At 50.3% G+C, this 27,677-nt stretch overlaps 7 protein-coding genes across 7 annotated transcripts; 3 read left to right on the forward strand and 4 right to left on the reverse strand.

Moving 5' to 3' along the window:
- Positions 1–2,545: 2,545 nt before the first annotated feature.
- Positions 2,546–3,968, reverse strand: N7517_007037 (neutral amino acid permease; the record flags this gene model as incomplete). The annotated part of the gene is made up of 2 exons (XM_056724767.1): positions 2,546–3,752; positions 3,805–3,968. The coding sequence occupies 2 exons, from the start codon at positions 3,966–3,968 to the stop codon at positions 2,546–2,548; spliced, it is 1,371 nt and encodes a 456-aa protein (XP_056581017.1).
- Positions 3,969–5,602: 1,634 nt separating this feature from the next.
- On the forward strand, positions 5,603–7,384 carry N7517_007038 (Homeodomain; the record flags this gene model as incomplete). The annotated part of the gene is made up of 1 exon (XM_056724768.1): positions 5,603–7,384. The coding sequence occupies one exon, from the start codon at positions 5,603–5,605 to the stop codon at positions 7,382–7,384; it is 1,782 nt and encodes a 593-aa protein (XP_056581018.1).
- Positions 7,385–7,507: 123 nt separating this feature from the next.
- N7517_007039 (uncharacterized protein) lies at positions 7,508–8,587 on the reverse strand (the record flags this gene model as incomplete). The annotated part of the gene is made up of 2 exons (XM_056724769.1): positions 7,508–8,340; positions 8,458–8,587. The coding sequence occupies 2 exons, from the start codon at positions 8,585–8,587 to the stop codon at positions 7,508–7,510; spliced, it is 963 nt and encodes a 320-aa protein (XP_056581019.1).
- A 616-nt stretch (positions 8,588–9,203) lies between these two features.
- On the reverse strand, positions 9,204–11,480 carry N7517_007040 (putative diaminopropionate ammonia-lyase; the record flags this gene model as incomplete). Its single annotated transcript, XM_056724770.1, has 1 exon — positions 9,204–11,480. The coding sequence occupies one exon, from the start codon at positions 11,478–11,480 to the stop codon at positions 9,204–9,206; it is 2,277 nt and encodes a 758-aa protein (XP_056581020.1).
- Positions 11,481–11,850: 370 nt separating this feature from the next.
- On the reverse strand, positions 11,851–13,402 carry N7517_007041 (M20 family metallo-hydrolase; the record flags this gene model as incomplete). The annotated part of the gene is made up of 4 exons (XM_056724771.1): positions 11,851–11,929; positions 11,980–12,807; positions 12,873–13,190; positions 13,239–13,402. The coding sequence occupies 4 exons, from the start codon at positions 13,400–13,402 to the stop codon at positions 11,851–11,853; spliced, it is 1,389 nt and encodes a 462-aa protein (XP_056581021.1).
- Positions 13,403–16,552: 3,150 nt separating this feature from the next.
- N7517_007042 (acetate--CoA ligase) lies at positions 16,553–18,895 on the forward strand (the record flags this gene model as incomplete). The annotated part of the gene is made up of 6 exons (XM_056724772.1): positions 16,553–16,591; positions 16,673–17,917; positions 17,976–18,236; positions 18,289–18,418; positions 18,479–18,753; positions 18,833–18,895. 6 exons carry the CDS (start codon positions 16,553–16,555, stop codon positions 18,893–18,895), a joined length of 2,013 nt encoding a protein of 670 aa, XP_056581022.1.
- Positions 18,896–20,615: 1,720 nt separating this feature from the next.
- On the forward strand, positions 20,616–27,531 carry N7517_007043 (uncharacterized protein; the record flags this gene model as incomplete). The annotated part of the gene is made up of 6 exons (XM_056724773.1): positions 20,616–20,715; positions 21,009–21,131; positions 21,437–25,233; positions 25,395–25,631; positions 25,690–27,351; positions 27,418–27,531. The coding sequence occupies 6 exons, from the start codon at positions 20,616–20,618 to the stop codon at positions 27,529–27,531; spliced, it is 6,033 nt and encodes a 2,010-aa protein (XP_056581023.1).
- Between the last annotated feature and the right edge of the window lie 146 nt (positions 27,532–27,677).

Raw genomic sequence — 27,677 nt, forward strand, 5'->3', positions numbered from 1 at the left:
GCTTAAAGTCTAGCGGAAGAAAATTTGACGACACCCTGTGTCTTAGTTGATGGCATCAAGAGTGCCTATGCTTTTTGGTACCAGTAATCTTTTCTGGGGTCATCCCGATAATGATGAGCCCATTGCTGCATTACCACCTGCTTGGCACCCATACCTTCCAAACGGGCTGCATCCTACATGACCCATCCCCATCGACGAAGGGCATGTGGGATGTATTCCCCAAAGATTTTGCTGTAAATTCAACCCCATACAATTGTCCAGGCTAGTGGTGGGAGTATAGAACTTCCATTGGGTTGCTTGTTGCCGTGGAAGGTGAGTGGCTCACGGTGACCCTGTCGATCGTCCCGTTCCCCAGGCTGAAGGGAATGTCGAGGCCATTGTAAGCGTTTGTCAAAAGCGCTGCGAGCATCCTCGTGCTTGATCTAGAAATGGACAAAGTGAAGTGCAGCAGCTCGAGGCCGGGGGATGGTGATGTTCCGCAACCTATCACTATTATATGTTAGCTCAATTCCAAAACTAGTATTTCTCAAATTGGGAACGTCAAAAACAAAGGAACTCCTACTCACTGTGAGGTTAACATTAAATGCTACCCCATGCCATGGATCAAATCTAGTGTACTCTTCGTCCACATCCCCTCTAATTGTGTGCAAGATCTGTTCGTACTTTTCACTGACGAAGTAACTAGCGCAAGATATCTCTTCTGCCTCCTTAGGATCAAATATGCACAACAAGTCCTTCGTAATGCGAGCAGAGATGGAGATCCAGCTTCTAGCGGTGATATATTTCCCCTATTCGATCCCATAGACATTGCAACATAGTTGAATTCGATGAATGGCGCGCATACGTCGTGACTCTTCTGTCCCGCTCAATGTCTCTTCGATCTGGGATCAATTCATCTTCTTGGGGAGATCATCCAATGTTGTATCACATAGTGTAGCATCCGGGGTCGAACAATCGAGCAATTGAAATTGGCCATGGACACGGCGTCTTCCATGCTGAGTAGTTTCTGGAGAGGTGAAGATCAAGCTTGGAACCTTATCATATGGCAGGAAACATGAAGGTCATTGATGCTTTTTGTAGTGCGTTCCAAACTTGCCTGGGCTGCATAGGCATCAGCTTCATGCTACCCAATGTTGACTCCTGGGTTTGACAGCGCAGGAACTTGTGATCTATTTGGTATTGGTGAAAGTAAATGGGAGAGCCTTGCACCAGAGTCTTGAGGCTGTCAATTTCCATCATCGAATAAATATGGCGTCGGATCTCAACTGGGAGGGTTTCCAACGGGGAAGCGACCTGAGGGGCTTTCAGCCAAACTCAGTTTCGGCCACTTGAGGCAGAGTAGCCTTTTCATTTTGAGGGACCATTCTAGACTGATGAATGGTACCTGATGCGGGCATGGTTGCTGAATTGAAATAGATGTGAGGAGTTGAAGAAGTAGGGGAGGGCTGAAGATGACGGTGTCAGTTGTAGGCATAGATAGCAGAAAGCATAAGAATGATATAGGCTTTAACAAGCATTGTTCAATAAAAGAAGAGTAATTGAGAGCAGTAAGTGAGAGGTACAACTTGGATATGTAGCTTGAATAGTGATGGCAGAGGTAAGGAGAATAAAAAGATGTTGTGCCAGGAAGAGTCTAGATATTTTGAAGTTAAGATTGAAGTAGTGACTAAAGATTGAGATGAAGTGAGAGGCTGCTCTCACTTGCCTCTCACTAGCTTCTCGCTTACCCCGTACATTAGACATATAATTTGTCCGTCGATTCACATGTCGAAAGTGACACACCTGGGCATATATCTCACTTTGGGTCCCGGCCACCTCAGCTATAGCGGACGGTTTTTTGGACTGGAATGCGCTCGACAAACCATGCAACAAGTGAACATGTGCTATCAAGATTTTCCATACCCGCCCCAATGCATGACCCAATTCCCTAAGGGGAAGTGGGCTGCACGGGTGTAATACAAAAGCTAGTCTAATGCAAATGTCTTGATATAGGTACCTTCTATATAGGGTTGCCATACAAGGGATACTTTTAATCCGAATCTTTTTAAAGTCATATTACTCAACAATATATTATATAGATAGAAAATAAACGAAGATTTAGAGTATGTGGTATCGGAATCCTATTATTTAGGGGATATCTTAAGAAGAGAATATGTGGTCTATAGTATAGCTAAGGAGGGTCCTTAAAAGTGTAGTTTTAGTAGTAGACCCGTGTAGGCTAACTCCCGTTGGGGAGTTGGGCCGTGTGTTAAGCCGAATATAAGATCAGTATGAGACCCAAGCCTGTATTTAGGGTCAATTGCTGAGAACCCAGTTGCCAATGGAAGACTTCCATATCTGTAGTATAACGAATTTTGAGAGGCAAGGTTCACCTTTCTCAATCTAATTAGGACAGACAAGCGTGTTTAAGATATTTTAATATATTATTTATATTCTAGAGTCAACCAGTGCGCTCTTAGCATAATCTATATGCGGTGTATGTACAGTGCATGTGATGTTAATAAAATGAAGCAAGATAAAGCAAAATAAAGCAAGATGGAGTCATCTAAGTATCGGTGTTGGCGCAGCTGAAGCTGTTGCTGTTGGAATTCTTGCTGATAGCTGTGCCAGAGGCATACAGCCCAAGAACGCACAGCACTAGGCCGAAGCAGGCAATGGCGATGTTGAGGATGCTAAGGAAAATCTTGCGGGGAGTGGTGAACCACTCGCCACGGTTGAGGTGGAGCCAGTAGATACCGGAGAGACCGTAGCTGAACCAGGAAGCGAAAAGAGCACTGATCAAACTGTTTAGGTCACTGAAGACAGGAATAGCCTCGGAGATGATCCAGGCAACGACCCAGCAAGCCACACCAAGACCAATCCAGAGACTGATGGAACGCTTGTTGCGCTGGTGCATCAGATCAGACTTGGAGCAGAGACGGAAGTAGATGTACTTCAAGCCAATGTGGCCATTGACGACACCGGCGCCGACAATAGTGGGGATGGCAATGCCGTAGGCAATCTTGCTCATCAGGGGCCCGGCGGAGGTGAGGGCAGGGGAGTGCACATCGGTGCCAATGTAAAAGTAAATCACAACGGCGGCGGTCAGGTAGAGGGAGATCTCAAAGCCCTGGAGCATGAACAGGGACTTCTTGAAATCCTGGGGCGACTCCATCTCGGCAATCAAGCCGAAGAAAGCGACGTGGGCGCAGTAGGCGAAGACGATGTTGGAAACAGCCTGGAATGCAGTGTACAAGTTGGTGTCGACGGTGGCGTGGATGACACGCTCGGGGTGACTCTGGACTCCCACGGAAACCATGGTAATCACGACAGCGCATAGAATGCTGAGGAATGATGCAAATGAGATCCAAGTCATGCCCTTCATCGTACGGGGGATGGACAGGGCGATCGAGATAACCATACCGACGACACTGAACACAATGGAACAGGTGCCGTGGTTGGTGAGGGTGTTCATCATGACACGGAAAGTCAAGATGTGGCTGCCCATGACGAAGATACAGAAAAGGAACTGGCCAGTACCGAAGAGCTCACGGCCAAACTTGCCCAGCAAGATCTCGCCAGCATCGCCCAGGTTTTGAATGTGAGGGTACCGTTCGCGGAAGAGGCCAATGTTGTAGCCAGTGTATGTTGCGAGAATGCCGAGGCCGATAATCAGGATGACACCAGGGACGAGGCCAAGAGTAGCGACGGCTGAGGGTAGTGACAGTACACCCAGTGAGACTGACTCACAAATCATGAGCAAGCCACATTGCCTGAGACACGCGTTAGCATGGTCGATGAGAGACTCTGTTGAATGATACATACCACCACTTCAAGGTTTTATACTTGATCTCAGCGTATTCCTCGTTGCCGAAAGCATCGTGAACCTCACCAGCCTTGAGCGGGCCCTCCTCTTCGAATTGTGGCACATCCTTGCGCTCGACGATCTTATCCTGCTCATAGGCAGGTGGTGCTGTATTGACGTCCATTCTGTGTAGTTGAAAAAGCAGAGGAGTCGGGTGTTGAAGAAGATGGGTACAAAAAGAGAAGTTCCCACGAGGAAGGAACAAAACTAGGCGATCTGGCCGTCTTATTGTTTCCCCGTTTTCCTCGCGTGCCTTTTAATTTTGCCCCATGGGAATAAAATGGAAAGTTCCACAGAAATTCGATGCAACCTAACGGACTCACCAATGACCGTTCTAGTTCGACCCGAATCCGGAGACCTTGACCAGTGTCTGACCAATACCTGCGCCGGGTTAACCTTGCTGACTCATTCCAATTTGTAAGAAACTGGTCGCAAAAGCTAATTCAGTTCCCGCCCCAGTCCCACATACAAGTCCAAGTTGCCTGATCATTTTAGTGGCGATCGCCCATTCCCGTTTTTAAGGTTTCTATTATTTTACTTGGACTTTGCAAAACGTGTATGTTTGGTACTCATTGGATGTATTGTCCAGTCTATATTGTGGCTTTTACTTTTATATGGAATAGCCTTTTTTTGCCGAGATCAGATCCTTCACCGGGATCCCGGTTCATCGGCTACTCACATAATTTTACATTCTCACCGAGCCGCGAGTGGCAAAAATGCCCCACCCGGACTCCGGAGTGCAGGGCCAACTCCGGTGTGTTCCACCTGTGGGTTCTCAGTTATTACCCCGGGTCTAATATCTTCTATTGCTGTTGATGCTACTCCGTATACCTCTACGCCTCTTCCAATTCGCCTGCTTATCCCCAGACTATAGATTTCAAAAATATTACGGAGTAGTAGCCTGCCTAATCGGTGATAGTTCCAGTTACATGGACCGAGCTTTGTTTGATTTGGTGTAATAAGATAAGATAATATAAGCTTAATGATGATAAGCAACGTGGTAGCCAAATTGATATCCATAGAATTTGATTGATTGAGCCTGCTAGGAACATAAAAGGCTCTGTCTCAGGCCAGGATATTGATCTTGTTTCCATTCAGGGATGGCCTGTCAACTTTTTGAGGACTGTTCAGTTGAAGTATCAAGTAAATATGACAAGAATAGCCGGCCGCTTATGCGGCCTTGTCATGCCGATTTGTAGATTTTTGTGTAATCTTCCAAGGGTTTTTGTTTGTCTTTTTTACATTTTCTCCCCTATCTCAGTTGTTATCCAGAAAGGTTAAACGGCAGTAGAAAGCATAAACCGTACAGATGAATTTTTTATGTATCAGGGATTTCGACCCTGGGTCGGAAGTCGGGAATTCTGAACTACACAGCCTGCATAATCTGCATTTCTTCGAGAATTTTACGGAAAGCGCTACGGAAGAATCGGAACAAGAGTCTGGAGAAAGAGCGTGGCGAACATCCAGCCATTATTGTAGATCCAACCTTGGCTCCCGAGATCGGCCCACGGTGCCCCGGGGCGCAGTGAAAGATTAGTAATATATCCTGTACCTGCCGTTCTTGGACTAGTGGGGCGAGGAACGTTCGCTGGCCCAATATAGACTAGTGCGGACTCACCCCGTCGATATCGGCAGGTTAACGGCAAGGAAGGCGACGGGGTCTGGCCAAGCTACTCGTGGATTTTGGACTATATTCCCGATATACAAGAAAGGGCTCACTATATACCGCGCCGGTGACTTTGTTCAGTGCTATATGGCATGACTCCACAGCCGCCACCCATCAACCCTTCATCATGGCCGTTGCCACAGCCTCTATCGGACATAGAGCTGGAGGGCATGCTGAATGCAAATGATCCAAACCAATGGATGCAAGAGGATCCTTCTTTTGATACTAATACGGGCTATGAATTCCAACCATTTCCTTTAAACATCAGTGATCTGGAATGGTCGCAGTGGACAAATTCTGAGTCACACCTTGTACCAACCGCTGATGCACAACCCGGACATCAACATCATGAAGAACTAAAGTTTTCAGAAAATCTATATGATATTGCCCCGCCTTTAGCAGGAGAATATGTTGGCCCATCCTTGTCGCAACCAAGCCTCACCAATGTCTCGCAGTGGCTTGATGGGGCACATCGTCCTGCTGTATCATGTGCCCATTGTCGCAGACATCGGCTACAATGTCTGATAATTCGCACTGGCCCCGCCAACCCCAATCCCAAAAATTCCTGCTCAAGCTGCGTAGCCCTTTTTCGGGAATGCAGCTTAGCAAAGGGAGAGAAACGCCTCCCATCGGGCTTTGAAACTTTCTCTCCGGTCTTAGGCCATCTCCACGGTGTACCAGAAGATGGGAACCCATTACCCACTACCACCGTGGACAATGGGGACGAACGAAAAGAACCTAAGCAGTTCCTCAGAAAAGGAGCTAGAGTTCTCCGCGAGTGGTTCTATCAAAATCAAGAATATCCTTATCCAACAGATGCACAGAAGAACCAGATGGCCCACGAGACTGGTTTCTCTCAAAAGCGCATATCAACATGGTTTGCAAACGCCCGCCGCCGCCAGAAGCAAAAGATCCAGGCTGCGGGGCTTTCTTCAACATCCCGTACCCGCTCAGGCTCCCCCATGGTCACCAGCACGTTATCTTCCCTGACTCCCATGGAGCGATGGCAGGCTTCCCCACCAGAAGATGAACCTGTTCCCGAACTGGCCATTCAAAATGCCATTGCCTCTGGCTCGATAGAGTCAGATGACAGCTTCGACCCCTTCCAGCTCGATGGGTCTACCATGGATTTCTTCAATTTCGACGAGAGCTCGTCCCATTTGGCATCCTCGGTATCGAGCATTGGGAGCAAGTTGTCTGAGACGTCTGATAGCACCTCTTCAGCATGGAGCTATCATTCCTCAGCAGACACGGGCCTGCCATTCCCACTGCTCCCAAAACAAACTAAACCCAAGCACATCCGAGGGCGGCAACGAGCAGCGGTAGACTATAATTATCAGTGCACATTCTGCACGCAGTCCTTCAAGAAGAAACACGACTGGGCCCGCCACGAGAAAAGTGTCCATCTCACCCTTGACTCCTGGATCTGCACTCCAAATCTCAACGAGGTTCAACAAGCGTTCGAACTCCAGTCTTCTGGATGCCCCTTCTGCGATGTCCTTTTCCCAACGACCGCTCATTGGGAAGAGCATGAATTTCACATCTGTGCCGAGAAGCCTGCTCAAGAGCGATCATTCAGTCGAAAAGATTATCTATGGCAGCATCTGCGCAAGTTCCACAGTTGCACGAAAGCCCCTATCGCTGACCTCGAAGCCTGGCGTGGATCGGGCGCCAACGTCGAAAGCCGCTGTGGATTCTGTGGATGTTCACTGTCCACCTGGTCCGCCCGGGCAGAGCATCTGGCAGCTCATTTCAAGAAAGGATCTCGTATGGATCAATGGGAAGGTGATTGGGGTCTGGATGCATCTGTCTTGGGTGTTTTACGCAACGCGGTCCCGCCATCTCAGCGGGTCGTCGTAAACATGTCTGCTTAGCATCGACCAAATGTTTTCCACGGGTATACGAATAATGAAATAATGATCACATAATATATGCCATTGAAACCTTTGCTCATATCGCGCTGATCGTTAACTAAACTACATATCGACGCTATCCCATTATGCCGTAGTCTGCCATTCGCGATTGTACCAAGTCCCCATGCCCAACATAAACAGCAGCAGGCTACCATCCCTCACGACATCTCTGAAAAGCTGCAATACCATTCCCATACCACCAGACTTACCACCAAGCAACACCTTACCACCAGTCAACAACAACTCTCCAGTCACAAAGATCGCAAAGGGATTCTGAGCCGTCGCAGGTTTTGGCGGGGGACTACCGAACAACGCCACCGAAGACCCAATAATAAACAGCAGGTAAACGGCAACCGACAAAGCAAACACAGTGTGCATAGTCTTCCAAATCCGAGCACGCTTCAGCTCCTCCTCTGTCGGCGGCGGCGCTCCACCCAACATATTAGCAATGAAAGGCGGCACGCCATACATTGACGCAATAGTAGCGAGCGAAAATCCAGGTGCCGGTTGATTTCCTGCGGCGGCTGGGGGTGCGCCTGGTGGCGCATTGGGGTCACCGCCGGGTATAGCACCCATGAGCGAGTTCAGGAGTTTGATGGTGGGGTCTTCTGGGTCACTGGACGGCTGGCCCTGTCCTTGGTCCTGTCCGGCTTGTCTCAACATCGCGCGGAATGCTTCTTGTTGGGCTTGAAGACTATTTGGCGCTTGCGGGTCGGAGTGTATACCCTGGCCTGGTTCCGGTGCGGATTGTCGGAGCATTGAGAAGAACGCTTCCTGTTGGGCGCGGATCGCTTCTGGTGACTGCATGTCTGGTTGGGGCGATGATGAGGGTTGGAACTGAGGGTTTTGAGGTCCTGGAGAGGGGGATGCGGAGATTGCACGCTGGGGTTGGGGGGATGGGGAGGCTTCTTCGCGCTCTGTTGTGGTTGACTTTGGTTAGCTTTGTCTGGACTGTATGGGTGATGAGGTGGCATCTCTGCTTCGCTATTGGGAGCTCCTTTGCTAGACCTGGGGATGTGGATTTCATTTCGTACCAATTTGTGGCGTGCGTCCGCTGAGACTGGTGATTTTGTCCAGGCGCGCTGAGCCTCCTTCCTTGATCTTTGCCTCGCGGCGCTCGCGGCGCACTCGGGCGGCTCGCTGTGCTGGTGATTCGTCTGCCATCGTTGCTGGATCCTCAAGGAAAGAGATCGCAGTTGCTGTAATTGGGGAATAACGAGATGGATGTGCTAGATAGTAGCGATTACGAGTGGGATGTCGTCTGGCGAAAGTGGCCGATCTGGATGTTGCCGATCAGCCCCAGTCCCGTGGCGATAAGAACACTAGCCACAACACTTCCATTACAAGAATCAACGACCACGCCTAGTTTTCTCCATTAAAATCAATTAATTTGTCAAGTAATGATTTCTTTCCACCCGTGTTAAGATTCCTGGATTTGAAGATCACATTACTGGAGTATCAGGTTGATGGCCACACAAGAATAGTCGACCGCTCATGGGCCCTCTGTCCTTGACGACATAAGACTTTAATAATATGATGTCTTCGGCCCAAGATGATATCATGGATGTTATATGTAAGCTGATGTGTTCTAGATGCTTTTTTGAAATACCTGAAAAAGACATCCAACCAGGTACAATATCAAGCATGCACAAGGAGCGTTGTTGGAGGACAAGTAGATACTATCTTTCGGTTGGAATTCCGTTGAAATACAAGGGAAACATGACAAAATGATGAGGGTATGTTCTTCTAAGCCGTACTTGGTATATACAGCCGTCTATATTCAATAACAAAAGTCTTGCACAAGCTGAGTAAACACCCTTTCAAACTGTTGAAGACTCTCAACTTCAACCCATTCCTCCTTGGCGTGAAGGCCCTCTCCTGCTGGGCCATACACAATGGACGGGATACCAACAGCACCAAGCAAGGCGGCATCAGTCCAAAATGGACCAGCCTTAACAGCAGGCTTGCCCCCTAGCATAGCAGAGGCACAAGCAATCGCCTTCTGCACAAACGGATGATCAGCTGCGACCTTCTGCGTAGGACGCGACATGGTGATGCGCGGCTCAGCGTATTTGAAACCAGCCTTCTGCTGGGCGACTTTTTTCAGTAGCGCACTGATACCTCCTAGGATGGACTGTTCCGTTTGGGCTGGGACAGTGCGGAATTCGACAGTGATAGTGCATTTGTCTGGATAGGATGAAGGCTCTTCGCCACCCCGAATCAAGCCACAATGTAGCGAGCCCTGTCCCAGGAGATCGTCTACTGGGAGCTGAGATTGGTACTTCTCCAAAGCCTGCAAGAAGGATCCGGCATATAGGATGGCATCTTCTCCTGATGAAGGGTCGGACCCGTGCGCAGCAACTCCCAGGATATCAACTTCCACCCACACGAATCCCTTGTGGGCCGTAAATATCGCGCCTTGAGTTGGCTCAGGAAGTACAGCAGCATCAGCACGCCAGCCAGCCTCGATGATATCCTGAGTTCCCTGTGACGCATCTTCTTCATCTGATACTGCAGCCACAATGACATCGCCACGAGGTACGCGGCCGCTAGCTTTGGTTGCTGCAAGGGCAGCTAACCCTGCAGCCAAACCCCCCTTCATATCGAGGCAACCCCGGCCAAAGATAACTTCTTTGCCATTTTTGGTTCCAATAGACCCGGACAGGGGATCTGCCTCATAGCTGGACAGACTAACGGTGTCAATGTGGCCGTTGAACATGAGAGACTTGCCACCTCCGCTGCCTCTCAAAACTCCAACAATTGATGGTCGTCCAGCGACCTTCTCAATCCAGTGATATTCGATGTCTCGATGGGCAAACCAGGCGGCGAGATAGTTTGCGATTTCAGTTTCACCTACTCCATCTGTTACAGACAAGGTCGGGTTGGAAGAGTTGATCTGTGTGAGAGTTTGAGTTAAGCCCACGACATCGTCGACAGAGACGTCTTTTGGAACTGGGTACTCGCGCGCGCCTTCAGTGCTGAGAAGAATGACCACAGAATCCTTGTTCAGAAGTGACATAGCCTCCTTTGATGTAGCCAATCGTCGCAGTGCAGCCAAAGATGCACCTCCACATGGTCCAGCTGCCACAGACTTGGAAGTCAGATACTGTACAGCGCAGTGGCTCTCGTAGGATGAGACAGTGACGCAGGCATCAACCAGACGCTGCATATCGGGCCAGGCAGTAGAAGATACTGTGCCACAGTCCATACCATCCATGATAGTGGAAGAAGTTTGAACGGTAACTGGCTTTCCAGCATTCAAGCTAGAAGATAGACATGCAGCTGTGTCAGGCTCGACAACGACTACAGACATAGGTGTGCTCTGCGATTTGCAATGCTTCGCGACCGCATGCGCAAGACTGCCCACACCAGCTGGTGTAATCACCATACTACCCGACAGGCCGAGCCGAGCAAGTTCATCCTGGACCTCGTGCATCATAGTAGAGTACCCCTCCACAATCCACGCAGGGACATCCTCATACCCTTTAAACGCAGTATCCTGAATAAGAAGTACACCCTGTCCCACACGGACCTCATCGACAGCCTTCTGCACCGCCTGATCATAATCGCCCTGGACGACGATCAAGCGAGCCCCCTCCCCGGCGATAAGATCCCGAGTCCATTGGTTCAAAGACCGAGGAACGAAAATCCGCGCCTCGATACCGAGGAGTCGAGCCATGAACGCAACTGCCCGTCCATGGTTCCCCATCGACGCTGTCGTCAAGACAATCGAGGCTTCTTTTGCCCGGATTAAGAGTTCATCGAGCGAGACCGTGGAAGGCAGGCCGAGTTGCGCTGCAATTGCTCGGAAACAGCCCCATGACGCGCCCAAAACTTTGAAAGATGGAAGGCCGAACCGGTTGCTCTCATCTTTCACGAGGACTTTCCCAACGCCTAGCTCGGCTGCGAGCTCTGGGAGTTGGACTAGTGGAGTTGGGGCATAGTTGGGGAAGGATTGGTGGAATGCTGTTAGGCCTTCGATTTGCGGGGATGTATTGCGCTCATTTGATGCTGCAGGGTTGAAGTAGATCGACCGCCGTGATGCCATGTTGTGCATTTGTATATGTTCAATTGATCTGGCGCAATGCAGACACTTTATTGCCGTGCCATTTCCGATAAATTGAGCCTTCTAAAGACATCGCGCCTTCTGACGACATGTCGGGTCGAGTGGGGACTCCGCCTTCTCACGACATCAACTACATATTTTTGGAATTTGATGGAAGTTTTTCGGATTTTTGTTCTGTTTGTTCCATTGTGAGGGTTCTCTCTTTTGGATTCGGCACTAGCGCTTGTATACAGTTTCGTAGAATTGTACAGGCACATTTGAGAGCTTCTTTTTTCTATATACTTATTTTTTGTGTAATGATTGGAGTCTTAGAATGAAAATATATTATCATATAGCATATTTAAATCCAGGTGAGGGCCGGCTACTTTTGCCCTTCGGCCTTTACCCTAAATTGATCGTAGTGAACAACAGCTTCAAGAAGAGCTTGCGTACCCAGAGCACTGCGACTGTTAGATTTTGAAAAAGCTCCAAGGAAATCAGAGGGACCTACCAATCTTGCGGACTGCAATATTCTGTGGGGTGGTGGCTCACACCATCCCGGCAAGGGACAAAGATCATCGCAGAGGGACAGTGCTTGCTAGTATAAACAGTATCATGGCCGGCGCCACTAGTCATGAGCATTGATTGATCACGGCCAACCAGCTGATCCGCCGCAGCCTGGATAGACGCCACACAGTTGTCGTCGAACTTGACAGCCGGTGAGTCCGTATCCAACGTCCAGTCAAAGGACACACCCTTGCCATCTTGCAATGCAATAGCCTCAAATGCCTTGAGGCATTCGTCCTGCACGGCGTGTACCACACTATCCTGGGGGTGTCGGATATCAAGAGTGAAAGTCACTTGCGATGAGACGGTGTTCGTAGATGCGTTCGATGGAACTCTAATAATACCAGTCGAAGCCAGTGCGTCGTGTCCCTTAGCAATATCATGCGAAGCAGCAATCATCCTAGACGACGCAAGCAATGGATCCTGGCGGGCACTAAAAGGTGTTGTTCCGGTGTGAGCATCCTTCCCGTGAACGGTCATAGTCAACCATCTGTATCCCTGGGCACCCTGAACAACGCCAATTGATCGGTTGTTTCCTGGGAGAATTGGGCCCTGTTCAATGTGCAGCTCGAAATGGGCTCCGAGTGGGTATCCGGTCGCTGGATCGCTAGAACAAGCAATGTCGCCCAGATATCCATGTCTTTCAAGCTCGGAGCGGAGAGTCACATTAGGATCGTGAATATCGCGCAAGTCCCAAGCTTTTTGGATCGGGATGGCACCTGCCCACACACCCGAAGAACACATTGATTTGGGAAATCGCGCACCTTCCTCGCTGTGGTTTTGTGGTTAACAACAATCCTAAATGGCAGGCACGACAGAACAAAGTTTGATGCTTACTTAGTCCAGTTGACCACTCCGACATCATAGTTAGTTTGGAACCCACTCTCCTTCATCGTCCGAAGGATCTCAAGTGCAGCCATGATACCGAGAATACCATCATACCGACCACCCCGAGGCTGAGTGTCGAGGTGACTTCCCATTGCGATCATTGGAGCAGCCGAGTTCAACCGGCCTGATTGCCGCGCAAACATGTTTCCCATCTGGTCCACAGAAAGAGAGCAGCCCAGCTTCTGGACTTCGGCGGCGAACCATTGACGAACACGGGCATCATCATCGTTGAGAGTCAAACGAGCCATCCCTGTATCTGTTGGGTTTCTGTGATATCGTTAGAGTGCGTTCAATGGTCGAATGGGAGAAACATACTGGCCATAGCGATGCTCAGCGCCCCATTCACATGTCTCATGCAGCGTGTTCCACAAGCGCTCCGAATTGATCTTGAGACCTGAGGGTGCTTGTAGTCGGGTAGCAGTAGAGAACCGCCGAGCATTGGAATGAAGGGCGCGTGTTGCGCCTTTTGTGCCGTACATTGTGTGGACAAAGTGACAGTGGCGAAACAGCTGGTCTATTGAAATAATTTATGTGATTTCAAGCAGATGGTGGGAGTTGAAGGATTGAAATATAAAAGGGCTTTCTTGGGTTAAAAATCGGCATGTTAAGGCCCGAGACTACTCACCAATCTATGACTGTGACAGCGCCTTCTCACAACAGGTGTGGATACGGTCACAATAATCGAAGTTGCTAGGTTTTTTGACTGGATACTCGAATAATTGCTGATCAAAAAGACCTGAGGTTACTGGTTCCAAGGTTAACGGCTCGGGGAGCGACGCCTTCCCGCAACATATGCGAACCCTAAAATTTCGTACTAACCCTATGAGCCCAACTCGAGGATAGAAATCATGTCAATGCAAGCCGCAGACGAAGCACATGTTGAAGCTTTGTTCAAGAAAAATTCTAAACACGTTGATCATATCATATCAGTCCTGCTGTCCACAGCAGGACTCACTGACTAGGGGTTGTATATTGTAGTTACAACCACACCACTATAGACCCTAGAATAATCCTCAATTCAACGAGCATGAGGTTAATAAATCGCACCTTTGGGGGATACTCTGAACAATAAATATAAATATTCCAATACACGACGGGAAACCCCTTTATAACTTATTTTTGCTTAGCATATCCCTTACCCCAGCAAGAGGCAATATATATCACCTACCCAGGAATTATCAAACTTCCCGGGTTTCCTCACGACTGTAGAATTTGAAAGATCATCACACTTCCCACATGCATCTCAAAATAAGCTATTCGCCACCATAAGTCATAGCGGGCTTCATTTTGTAAAGTCTTCCAGAACGCAGGTGGGGACAATGATCCGCTCGCCCCACTCGAATCATTCGAGACAGATTCAAAAAGCTTCATATGTCTAGAGCTGACTATGTATATCGATCGAGATGAGGCCCTACAATTGACAACTAGAACAACATAGTACTTAAAGTAGCCGAAAACTATGCATGTACCAGTCTAGCGTTCTATCTTTTATGCCAGATTTAATTCCAACGGTCTCCAACTTCATGCCCCTCGTCGTTTGGGCCCGTCTGAAAGTCATGCAATCCAGCGCCGCTAGTTTAGGTAAATGTAACGACAGACCAGGGTAGCCGCATGACGGATTTAGCGCTTGTATTATTTTCGATGAACCGTACTGGGTTTGACGCGTAATATTTATTTTCTTTCTCAACAGATTATATATTCAGGCCGTTTCCCCAGTGCGGAATTGGGTATTGCTTGGATATTTTGTTGGGGCAGCATCGAGTAAAGCATGGAGTTAACGCGGTCTTTTCTCGGTCCTCTTTCACACTCTATTGAGGGACTCGTCCCACAATAATCTTCGTTATCGAAAATTCTATTGTGCTCATTGGACAGTCTGGAGCTCTCTTCCCGTTGCTAATCAACGATCGTACTCCTGTAAATAGTACAAATACCGCTTAATACCCCGTCGGATCCCCCGGTGTAGCGTCCAGGTCTTGGGTTCGGGCTGGATCACTCTTTTGTTGGGAAACGAGTGGGAAAAAAAAAAAGGTGGATCGTAAACAACCTTTTTTTTGTACAGCATTTGTGCAGCTGCAGTGTGTTCACGAGGTTCACTTCGTATTTCACATTCCACTGATCTTCATGCAGTTACAGGGCGAAGATCCCGTCAAATATACACATAAGGCTACCACCTCACCGGTTGCTAAGAGATAGGATAAACTCCTAACCCTCGGATTGTTTCAGATTCAAAGATCATTTCTTATATCGAAATATTTCCACCAATGCAACTCGAATTAAAAAAAAAGGAGGTATGTAAGACACAAGAAATCCTGCAAGGAACCCCCCTTTTGTCCCACACTCATTTTACTCCCCACAATACAATGTCCACTGAAAATGATAAATTAAAACATCTGGTCAATACAGAGCGTAATTAAGCAGTGGACCCATATGACTTGAATATTGAATATCTATAGAGTATACCCTGGGCTACTACCCTACTAAGAAGATATATGTACCATCTCAGTATAAAGTTCCAGACTATGTACTATGATCATCAGATCAGCGCCAACAAAGGACACGGTTCATGGAGACCTGGGTATAGCTTACTCATCCACCCCGCAGTACCTAATCACCTGGTCCCGAGGTCGGCGATCCGGGAGGCGAGAATGATATGTGTATGGGGGATATTCGGTCCGAAAATGCCTTGACATCACATCATATTATGACATAAAGTCAAAGTTCTAACATAGCCGGTAAAATATGGGGGACAATTTATGCACGTATGGAGTAATGGAGTATGGAGTACGGAGTACGGACTACGGAGTACGGAGACCTCAAATATTCGAATCCGGCACAAAAGACCAGAGAGGGGCTCGAGCATACGCTTGTCTCTCTGAATATCTGACTTGCAGGTCTCCTGTGGCCCGCTCTCCCCTGGCCCGCGACCATCCCCGGACCTTGGCCCTTGGCTAAGCCAAGAGTATAGTCCTCCGCCTATTGGACTCGGACAAAGGGTTCAATGCGGCACACCTAGGCTGTAGTCGGTTGAGCTAGCGTTGCTTCCCGACATGAAACGCCCCAATAAGGTGGCGGCCATGATCTTAGTCAAAATATTTGGAGGGGCAGCTTACCCCGGAGCAACGGAAGGGATGTTCAACCCCCGCATGGCCGAACCCAAACTTCTATGTGCTCCTTGCAATGAAATGGATTTTAGGACTGAATGTATTGAGAATGTATCTCATTTGCTGTTGAAGATCGAAGTGGATAATCTGTACAATATATGTGTTTATAGGCGGCTAGATAGAGTGGTATTTGAGTATTTTATTGTAAGTGCACGGACCACCGACATGGAAAGACCAAAGGGAAGTGGCACATCCACCCGGGAAAGCTGGACTACTAATATTGTCGTGAATCCCCTCTTGGATCTTCTTTTTTCTTCTTCTCTAATTGCTATAACTGTTACTTCCTTATAACTTATAATCCTCAGAGTAAGTTCCATTACTACTATCCGCATTCCAGAGCTCATCCCACCTTGCTCTCATTTCCTTATTCCGGACGTTTCGCAACTCATTTCCTCTGACATCCGATCTCGCACAGAATTTATTATATACTTCCTTTTGCATTAATCACTCCCATTGGACTCCGCAATCATGTCGGACGGCCCTATTCAGCCTCCCAAGCCCTCAGTGGTAAGAATCACCTACCTCGTGACCGGACCAGATCCGCGTAGCTCTGGTGAAAGGATCATGGGCTAACAGTTGGTAATATAGGTGCATGAAGCACACGAGGTCGATACTTTCCACGTCCCCAAGGCGTTCCACGATAAGCACCCCACCGGCACCCACCTTAAGGATATCGACGAGTACAAGAAGCTTTATGAAGAATCAATCAAGAGCCCCGATACTTTCTGGGCCCGCATGGCCCGCGAGCTCCTCACATTCGACAAAGATTTTGAAACCACACACCACGGCTCGTTCGAGAACGGCGACAATGCCTGGTTCGTCGAAGGTCGGTTGAACGCATCTTTCAACTGTGTCGATCGTCACGCCCTCAAGAACCCAGATAAGGTCGCCATTATTTACGAGGCCGATGAGCCCAATGAGGGCCGCAAGATCACCTACGGAGAGCTTATGCGCGAGGTCTCCCGGGTTGCCTGGACTCTCAAGGAGCGTGGTGTCAAGAAGGGTGACACGGTCGGCATCTACCTACCCATGATTCCCGAGGCCGTGATCGCTTTCCTGGCTTGCTCGCGTATTGGTGCCGTGCACTCCGTCGTCTTCGCTGGTTTCTCCTCCGACTCCCTCCGGGACCGTGTTCTGGATGCCGCCTCCAAGGTCGTCATTACCTCCGACGAGGGCAAGCGCGGTGGCAAGGTCATTGGCACCAAGAAGATTGTGGATGAGGCTATGAAGCAGTGTCCCGATGTGCACACCGTGCTGGTGTTCAAGCGCACCGGTGCCGAGGTGCCCTGGACCGCTGGCCGTGACATTTGGTGGCACGAGGAGGTCGAGAAGTACCCCAACTACCTCGCCCCCGAGCCGGTCAGCTCCGAGGACCCCCTCTTCCTTCTCTACACTTCCGGTTCCACCGGTAAGCCCAAGGGTGTTATGCACACCACTGCTGGCTACCTGCTCGGTGCTGCCATGACCGGAAAGTACGTGTTTGATATCCACGATGATGATCGCTACTTCTGCGGCGGTGATGTCGGTTGGATCACTGGTCACACCTATGTCGTGTACGCCCCTCTATTGCTTGGCTGTGCCACCGTCGTGTTCGAGAGTACTCCCGCCTATCCTAACTTCTCCCGCTACTGGGATGTTATTGACAAGCACGACGTCACACAATTCTACGTTGCACCCACCGCCCTGCGTCTGTTGAAGCGCGCTGGAGATGAGCACATTCACCACAAGATGAGAAGTCTGCGTATTCTTGGCTCAGTCGGAGAGCCCATTGCCGCGGAAGTCTGGAAGTGGTACTTCGAGTCTGTTGGCAAGGAGGAAGCTCACATCTGCGACGTTCGTTTCCCCTACCCCTTGAACCTTTTGGAATAACTTCTAATTTTTGACTCTACAGACATACTGGCAAACCGAGACCGGCTCAAATGTCATCACCCCTCTCGGCGGTATTACCCCCACCAAGCCCGGCAGTGCTTCCCTTCCCTTCTTCGGTATCGAACCCGCCATTATCGACCCCGTCTCCGGAGAAGAGATTCTTGGCAACGATGTCGAGGGTGTTTTGGCCTTCAAGCAGCCGTGGCCCAGCATGGCCCGCACCGTGTGGGGTGCCCACAAGCGTTACATGGACACTTACTTGAATGTTTACAAGGGTTACTACGTAAGACGCCTCGCAGCCTGACTTGACGGGATTTATACTAACTCATACATAGTTCACCGGAGACGGTGCTGGCCGTGATCACGACGGCTACTACTGGATCCGCGGTCGTGTCGACGATGTTGTCAACGTTTCTGGACATCGTCTGTCCACTGCTGAGATCGAGGCCGCTCTTCTCGAGCACCGTAAGTGCAACCACAGTACATTCCAAAATTGCCAACTGAGCCCAAACTAACTATGAACAGCTGCCGTTGCCGAGGCTGCTGTCGTTGGTATCGCCGACGAGCTAACCGGCCAGGCTGTCAATGCCTTTGTCGCTCTCAAGGAGAACAACGGTACGACAGAACAGATCAGCAAGGACCTTGCCATGCAAGTTCGCAAGTCCATTGGTCCCTTCGCTGCCCCCAAGGCCGTCTTCGTCGTGGATGACCTCCCCAAGACCCGCAGTGGCAAGATCATGCGCCGTATCCTGCGGAAGATTCTCAGTGGCGAGGAGGACAGCCTTGGTGATACATCAACGGTAAGCACAACGCTCCCTCAGCAACATAACACTTGCAATAGTCTACCCCGAACAATAGCTAACGGAATCTTCTTTTCAGCTCTCCGATCCCAGTGTTGTGGACAAGATCATCGAAACCGTCCACGCCGCCCGCCGGAAGTAAAGTGAAGGTCTATGAATTTGATGATAATGATGTCGGAGAGCAAAATTCCTGGTGAGACTCTTGGAAGTAGCATGATGGTCCTCCGTGGATCATACACCCCCGACCTCGGTCTAGTTGGTTCATGGCGGAATTAGACTTGACTATGCGGGTGGTTTTCTTTTCTTTATTTTTTTTTTTTTGGCCGGTTTCAGAATCACTACTTGTACTTGAGATTCCCTTGGCTCGCTCAGAAGCGATGTGAATAGTATTTTTTTGGCACTTCATATATATTTCGTGGGAGTTCTGAGGTTGGGTGTATGTTTACTGGGGTTAACCTGGATGCAAAACATTTGTCGGTGCGTAGCTTGTACTCTGCGGTTAAATAGCCTAAACCCCGAAAAAGGGAGAGGATGCTATTGGTTTGTATTCTAAATGCTCCCTGTCCTTCATTGAATAAAGTAGCAGGCATCACCTTCTCGCGAAATCATCCCGCTTAATGTAGAGTACAACTGTCACATTGTTCATACATGTATGTATTGACTATTGTATGACTTGATCCCGTCAAGACTTCTATATCAAGTATGACCCTACACAAACTTCTTATCTTGCCTCGGTTCCATCCATGGATATATGATGGGTTCAACCCCAATGGGGTGTTAGGTGCATTGTTCTGGCTCTCATTGGACGCAGTCGACATGGTGCTATGCACATATTATTACACATATGCAGTACATACCTATTGTTTCGTACCGTATATATCCTCTGTATCTTAACTCGGTTAATGAGTTCAAGCCACAGCGCTGGCTTGCGATTTCTCATGCAGAATAAGAATCTAATGGAAAACAAGAATTCCCTTTTGACTCTGATGGCGCAGTACAGGTAGTATCTTATTTCGAATCTCATTTGCAGCCTTTGGAAGGTCTAGAAGATAAAGAAATGGCCAATAGCAAGACTGCTTTCATAGTACGTGTATAACGTTGGAAGCCTCCGGCGCGTGGGCGTCCGGCGGTCTACGGTAAATTGTTGCATGAGACCAGCTGACATGCGCACGTGGCTATAATCACTCTAAATTTTGAGATTGTGAACTATACGGAGCTATTGTACTAACCGTAGAATACTAGAATACACTGTAGTTTACAAGGTGCTAAACACATAGGGGCCGATGACTTTTTGTTCATATAGGTTCTATGAGAGAAATCAATCACGTCGATATACTTGAAAATAAGATTTGGGTCGAAATTTTCGATAGAGAAATCATATTAAATATCATTTTAAAATCATGAATAGCAGAAATCAGAAAATAAAGTACTAGAGAAGCCTAGATTACAAAGTAGACTCGAGTAGTATGGGTATACATGGAGTCCAACTCACTTTTAGATCATTTGTGACTGACAATACTGGTCAACCAATAAAATATCTCGCCTAGAGCTGCATTGAGTATCAATGAGTCATTTATCAATAAATAGACCAAAGACAAGTCTATTGTCTTTGCTCTGCACCGCATTCATTGGAGACATCCGATTTAGGCAGCTATCACGTGACGGAGCATTGTGACCCGGACCTTACCTAACACAAGTCTCCAGCAAACTTAACTCTTCCTTTTCTGTCGCGTCTTCTCCCTCTTTTCTCCATCCCGCGCTCTCCTGCTCGCAATCTTTCTTTCTATTAATCTGCACACTCTCGAAACTGCGCGCAATCGACCTATGACTTCGTGAACACCCGACAAACTCCAACCGACATCATGTCTTTCGGATTTGGAGGGTTCGGCCAGAACAACCAAAGCAGCGGCTTTGGCACTGGCACTGGCTCTGCCTTTGGAGCAGGCGCCGGCACTGGTGGAGGTAGGTCTTTCTATTCCTCTTTTTCAAATCCCCCTTGTGTTTCCGCCTCCCCCCATATTCCCTCCTACTTGTGTCCTCGGCTTTTCCCTATCTCGACAACCGGTGCTCCTGATTCCGACCCGCCATGGTGCCACGCGCAAGGCGAAAAAAATATCAACATAACAACCTTCGCCGTGCGATCGAAAATCACCTGCGGACCATTTGGATGCATTAGCGACACCACAACAAGATAAGGAATGCAAGGGCTTCTTCGAATCCAAGTCTCTCTGACCGCGATCCCCTCCGTCATCTAGGCTTTGGCTCGACAGCTTCCCCGTTCGGAGGTGCCACTACTGGCACTTCAGGCACCAGCGCCTTCGGTGGTGGCGCTTCCAACACATCTACTGGCTTCGGATCTGGTTCCGGCACTGGCGGAGGTACGTGCTCAAACATCTGAGCTTTGCGCGGCTCTCTCGATTTTCCCTGGCGAGATCCCCCGTCGCATCACACAGCCTTGCGATTCAAACTCTTCTGCACCGATCGCGCACGTGCACTCCGTGAATTTGCTTTTCGGTCCCCCCTGGAGTGATCGCTCGTGGCCCTGTCCTGGAATTGCCACTAAACTGCGACTTGCTCACATTTTTGCCGACATGCACCCGAGGACCTCTTTCCATTAATCTGCACTTGTTTGATCGCTTCATTGAAGGCTTGATCGTGTTTACTAACTTTTACTTTTCATTAGGATTCGGAACTACTCCAGCGCAACAACCTAATGCCCTTTTCGGCGGCCAAACTCGCCCTGGTGGATTCGGCACCACCAACACTTCTAACAGCGGATCTCTCTTCGGAGGAGGCACTCAGACTGCTGGCACCGCCGGCGGCTTCGGTACTGGTGGAGGATTCGGTTCTACCGGCACCACTGGGGGCTTTGGCGCCAATGCCAGTGCCACCCCTGCGGGTGGAAGCCTTTTCGGCAGTGCCAAACCCACGGGCTTTGGCTCTTCGACTACGGGCACTAGCGCATTCGGCACTAGCGGTGGCTTCGGATCTACTGCCGCTCCCACCACAACCCCAAGCACAGGCTTTGGCGGCTCAGGCACTGCCTTCCAAGGAGCTCTACCTACCTGCGAAGGTACTGGCAGCACCCCGTTTACCCCCTGGAATGAGAAGGATACCAGCTCAGCCAACACCACAAACCACTATCAAAGCATCTGCTTCATGCAACCCTACAATAAATGGTCTTTCGAGGAGCTGCGCCTAGCGGATTACCAACAAGGTCGCCGCTTCGGCAACGGCAGTGGACAAGCCGGTGGATTTGGCGCTCCCGCTTTCGGTGGTGGCACTACCGGTGGATTTGGTCAGCAAAATACTACAGCTACTCCTGGTGGCTTTGGCGCTAGCACCACACCATTCGGAGGGGCTGCCACAAGTGCGCCATCCGGCTTCGGTTCAACCCAGACCGCAGGTGGATTCGGTTCCACTGGCTCTAACCCATTGTTCGGTGGAGCAGCCAAACCAGCAACTTCTCTATTTGGCGCTGGAGCTACTCCCGCAGCTTCGACGGGATCCTCTCTCTTTGGTGGAGCCACACAGACTGCTGGTGGCTTCGGAAGCAACACCGGTACTGGAACTGGATCAGCTTTCGGCAACACCGGCGGGTCCATGTTCGGTGCCAACAACCAGCAACAGAAGCCCGCATTTGGCGCCCCCGCGACAACCGGCGGTAGCGCCTTTGGTGGTTTCGGTAATACTCAAACGACTACTGCCACCAATCCGTTCGGAGGTTCGACTGCCACAGCCTCGCCCTTTGGTGCCGGTACTCAGCAGCAAACACCAAGTGCATTCGGTGGTTTCGGTGCTGCAGGCCAACAGAACCAAGCTCAAACCCAACCTAAGTCAATGTTTGGCGGCGGTGGATTTGGTGCAGGCACTCAGCAACAGGGAACTGGCACAGGTTTGCTCGGCGGCGCCGCTGGCACCACTCCAGCTACCGGGTCTTCACTCTTCGGTGGAGCCCAGCAGCAACCCCAACAGCAGGCAGGTAGCTCACTCTTCGGTGGTCAAAATCAGCAAGCTGGTACCGGCAGTAGCCTATTTGGCGGTTCACAGAATCAACAGCAACAAAAGCCGGGTGGTCTCTTCGGATCTACCCCAGCTCCCGCTGCAGGTGGTTTCTCTGGCTTCGGTGCCTCGCAGCCCCAGCCAGCCGCTGGCGGTAGTAGCTTGTTCAACACACAGAACCAGCAGCAGCAGAAGCCCGGTGGCCTCTTTGGCTCGACTACAGGAACCGGTGGCGGCATGTTCGGCGGTGGTCAAACCGCCACGGGCCAGGGCGCCGGCTCTTCGCTCTTCGGTGGTCAAAACCAGCAACAGCAGACAGGTGGCCTAGGTGTCAGTTCTTTCGGCGCCTCTGTGCCCGGACAACAGTCTCAGCCTGCCCCTGGTAGCTTCCAAGCGTCCCTCCTTGATGGAAACCCGTATGGAAGCCAGTCCATCTTCTCTGGTCTTCCTGCACCTGGTGGATCGGCTCCCGGTCCGCTTGCCACGCCACTGTCTTCCAGCATGAAGCAAAAGCAGCGAACCCCGTTGCCAGTTTACAGAATTACTCCTAACGCTGCCAATCGCCTCATCACTCCTCCGAAGCGCGGATACGGTTTCTCTTACTCTACCTATGGCTCCCCATCTGGCAACGCTAGTACTTCATCCAGCTTTGGTAGCAGCTTACTGGGTGCTGGTGGCGGCAGTAACAGTCTCCGCGGCAGCGTCAATGGCAGCATTGGCCGCACCTTCAGCAAGAGTTACTCCACTAGCAACCTTAGCAAGACCTTCGATCCAGAGTCGGACAGCATTCTTTCTCCCGGTGCCCTGCAGGCCGGCAGTGCACGTGGTAACAGCAACCTGAAGCGTCTCACTATCAACCGTGGTCTGAGAAATGAAATCCTCTCGACCTCTACTCGTACTTCCCCGGCCCCTCTTCTCACCAACGGAGAAGATGCTGCTCAGTCTGCCGACAAGCTGAAGAAAAAGGTCAGCTTCGACGCTACTACTTCCGGTGTCAACGGCGGAGAACTTGTTCGCGTTGATCCTAGGAGCCCTGAGCCGTCTGCTGAGGAGCTTGGCTTCCTCCGGTCTGTGCGCAAGAGCGGTAGCCTCAATGGTTTCGATTCTGCTGCCACTACCGATCGTCCTGAGGTGGAGTCTGTCCGCCGTGACCTTGCTGTTGTCCCCGAAAGCGCACCACAAACCACCAACGGTGCTACCGTTAAGCGCCTTACGTTCATCCCTGGCGGTGACCCCAGGCCTGGTGAGTACTGGATGCAACCTTCTCGTGCCGAGCTTAGCCGATTGAGCCGTGACCAGCTCAGACAAGTCGTTGACTTCACTGTTGGACGTCAGAACTGTGGATCTGTCACTTTCAACGGCCCTGTTGATCTGACTACCATTGATCTGGACAACCTCTACTCCACTGTTGTGGATATTGGTCTCCGCAAGATTACTGTCTACCCCGAGGAATCTGTCAAACCTGCCAGGGGCAAAGGACTGAACGTGCCATCTACCCTGCGGATTGAGAACTCCTGGCCCCGTGGTAGAGACAAGAAGAGCAACTCGCCTGTCACTAGTGGTCCTCTGTTCGACAAACACATCGATCGTCTGCAGAAGGTGGGCGATACTGAGTTCGTTAACTACGAGACTGAGACTGGCACTTGGGTTTTCAAGGTGCCTCATTTCACTACATATGGCCTTGACTATGATGAAGAGGAAGGTGAGAGTCTTGACCAGAGCACCATGAGTGCCCAGGGACCTGACTACCCTACCCCTAGGGCTCACTTCGACCACCCCGCGAGTTTCGATCAGTCCACCAATTTCGATCAGTCCACCACTTTCTCCATCGACGAGTCCTTCGTCGGTTCTATGATTGGTGTTGAAGATGATACCTTTGATTTCAAAAAGCGCAAGCTTGTTCCTGGCTCTTTCGCTAGTCAGGCCATGCCTGTGGAGGATGATTATTTTTCTGAGGGTGAAACCGAGTCTTTTTTAGAGGAAGGCTCCACGGGTTCAACTACTGAGAATGACGATGACGTCGTCACCGAGAGTCAGCGTTCTGGCGATTCGGTAGTTGGATCAGATGAGGCAGATGAAATGGATATGGCGGGTGCCTTTCCGACTCCTCATCGCACCGTGGAGCGGGACGACTACCAGAGCACCAATGGTGACCTGGATATCACCTACCCTATCTCAAAACACTTCGGCAGTCCTGCAAAGCCTCAGCTCGATCTTAGTGGCGACTGGGCCGAGCAGCTGCAGCGCACCATCAGCCCTCGCAAGCAGAACCGTGATGCCTTGCGTGAAATGCAGGCAAACGCTTTCATTGATCGCAACCTCGTCGACGACGAATCTCCCACAACCACTGCGACAGCCCCTCCCAAGAAAGGTTTCTCGAACAGCATTGATCTTATGAACTCTTTGTTTCAGCAGCCGCGCAAGCAAGCTGCCTCTTCTCCGCTGAAGGCTCCTAAGGCACCGCCAAAGGGCTTTGAGGTTAGAACTCCCTTCTTATGTTCACACTGATTATTATTCCCTTTGTTTTCCCCCCCTTGTGTCACTGCATACTGCATCATGTATCTATGAAATTGCACATCACCCGTCAGATAGTTTAACAATGCGATAACCTGAGCTAAAACTTTTTTTCTTCCTTGCAGTGGCCCTACAACAAGCAACCCAAGACGTTTGCTGGCGATACAACACAAATGAGCGAATCCGATGCCGCTTTCCATGACTCTTTCAAGCCCCGTTGGGGTCCCATGGACTCCCTCATCTGCGCGAAAAACGATATGGAGGACACAATCTTGGGGGTGAACCAGACCTGGAAAGAAAGTTTCTCTATTTTCAGCGAAGAGCGTGATATTGCAGTGATGACTTACAACCAATCCGGCGAGGTATGTTTAGTGACCTTTTTTTGGTGTTTATTTGAACTTGATATTGACGATTATACAGGTCAGGGAAATGCTTGAGGTCCAGCGGCTTCAGTCCTCTATCCAGCGCATCGACGGCGCTCCTTTCGTTCGCATGGCCAAGGTCGACCTGTCGCAGTTCCCTCTGTCACCTTCTTCTCGTGCCCAGTCGGAGGAAGAGCGCCTGGTGTGGCAGCTTCTCAACATTCTTTTTAATGACGATATTGAGGACGACATCTCAGCGGGTGTGCCGGTTCGTCTACGACAGCAATTTGCGCACCGGATTAAGAAGGATCGACTCACACGTCTGTGGGAGGGAATCATTCGTGAAAAGCACTCCCAGGATCTGGATATGATTCGCTCCCCCCTGGAGCGCGCCGTTCATTTGATTTGTTCGCACCGAGTGGAGGAAGCATGCAAGACACTTATTGACAGTCAAAATCCTCATCTGGCTACTGTGGTCGCACAGATTGGCCGCGATGCTACCTCGCGGGCCGACATCGCCAACCAGATCGAGGTATGGCGTCAGAGCAACATACTCTCGGAGATGAGCGAACCTGTCCGAGCCCTTTACGAACTGGTCGCAGGAAATGCTCTCCGCAGCGAGGGCAAATCAGGTGGTGCGCTTGAAGACCGAGCCTCCAGCTTTGGCTTCACCGAGCGGTTCAATCTAGATTGGTTCCAGGCCTTTGGTCTTCGTCTGTGGTATTGCACTGCCGAAGATGAGCCAATTGAGGTGGCTGTCTTCAAGTTCCTTGAGGACTTGGCCACCGGACAAGAACCCGCCTTCCCCCACCCGTCGCACCAAGCCAGTACACGTGCAGTCCCCCAACCCGGCTCTGATACCCTTGGGCGCGAATCTCCTCTTTGGGTTCTCCTCAAGGCCTTCTCGGTGATTGAAGGCAAGAGCGCCAAATCCATTGAATTCCCGGCATCTTTCCTTCCCGAATCCGTCTCCGGTGACCGTTTGTCCAACCGACTCTCCTTCCAGCTACACCACGTTCTCGCTGCGACGGTCGGACAAAACCAGGCTATCAAAATCGACCAACATCAAACCGACCAACTCGTCTGGGATTTCGCTTCTGAACTCAGCGCAGGCGGAAAACTTGACCAAGCACTGTTTGTCCTCTTGCACCTCTCCCAAGCCAACGACCGCAAGCACGCCGTCCAGGAAACTCTCGCCCGGTTCGCCGCTCAACTCCCCGAGCCCTTCGCCGCTGACGGATCCTCCCACCCGGCATGGCAATATCTCGTCACTGAGCTCCAGCTTCCCGAGCCCTGGATCTGGGTTGCCAAGGCCCTTTATGCTCGCGACATCGGCGACACTGCCCGTGAGGTCGACTGTCTTATCCGTGGCAAGCACTGGAACGACGCCCACGCCACATTCTGTCGCATCGTCGGTCCAAGCACCATCATCGAAGGCGACTACCGTACCCTCGAGGCTCTGGTCTCTGGCTTCGGCGACGGGCCCGAGCGTAAAATGCGCGGCTGGGCTTCTGGCGGTGGTGTTTACGAAGATTTCCTCCGCCTTGTCAACGCCACTAGCGGCCGTCGTGATCCAACTCGTCTGAACCGCTTGGTGGCCGCTCTCGTCGCAATGGGCGATCGTGTCCAGGGATCTAGCTTGGAAGGATTGGAGGAGCGTGTTGCATTTAAGGAGATGAGCCGAGCTGTCGCCGGCTGGATTACGCATGAGGATGTTCATGTTAGTTCCCTCCCTTTTCCTCTAATATCTTGTTTTTACTCATTACTGACTTTCATCTTTCTACAGTGTGTTGAATCCTCTGCTGTTCTGGGCCTGCCCTTGACAGGCGACGCTCGCGTTTTGCAGACCGCAGAGATGAGCCGTCGGTACTACGGTGTCATTATGGCGGGTGGCCATTAAGTTTGAGACAAGGAAATCTTCCAGTTTGCATATGTTCATTGTGGAATTAGCGGGCACTAACTATCCAAAGCCCAAGCACCCTGATCTTTTTCTTTTGTTTTGCTCTTTTACTTTTTTCTGTGTTCTGTCCCCCCCCGAATGATCTC

Source organism: Penicillium concentricum (assembly GCF_028827145.1).
Source record: "Penicillium concentricum strain IBT 3081 chromosome Unknown utg000002l_segment0_segment0, whole genome shotgun sequence".
Lineage (NCBI taxonomy): Eukaryota > Fungi > Ascomycota > Eurotiomycetes > Eurotiales > Aspergillaceae > Penicillium > Penicillium concentricum.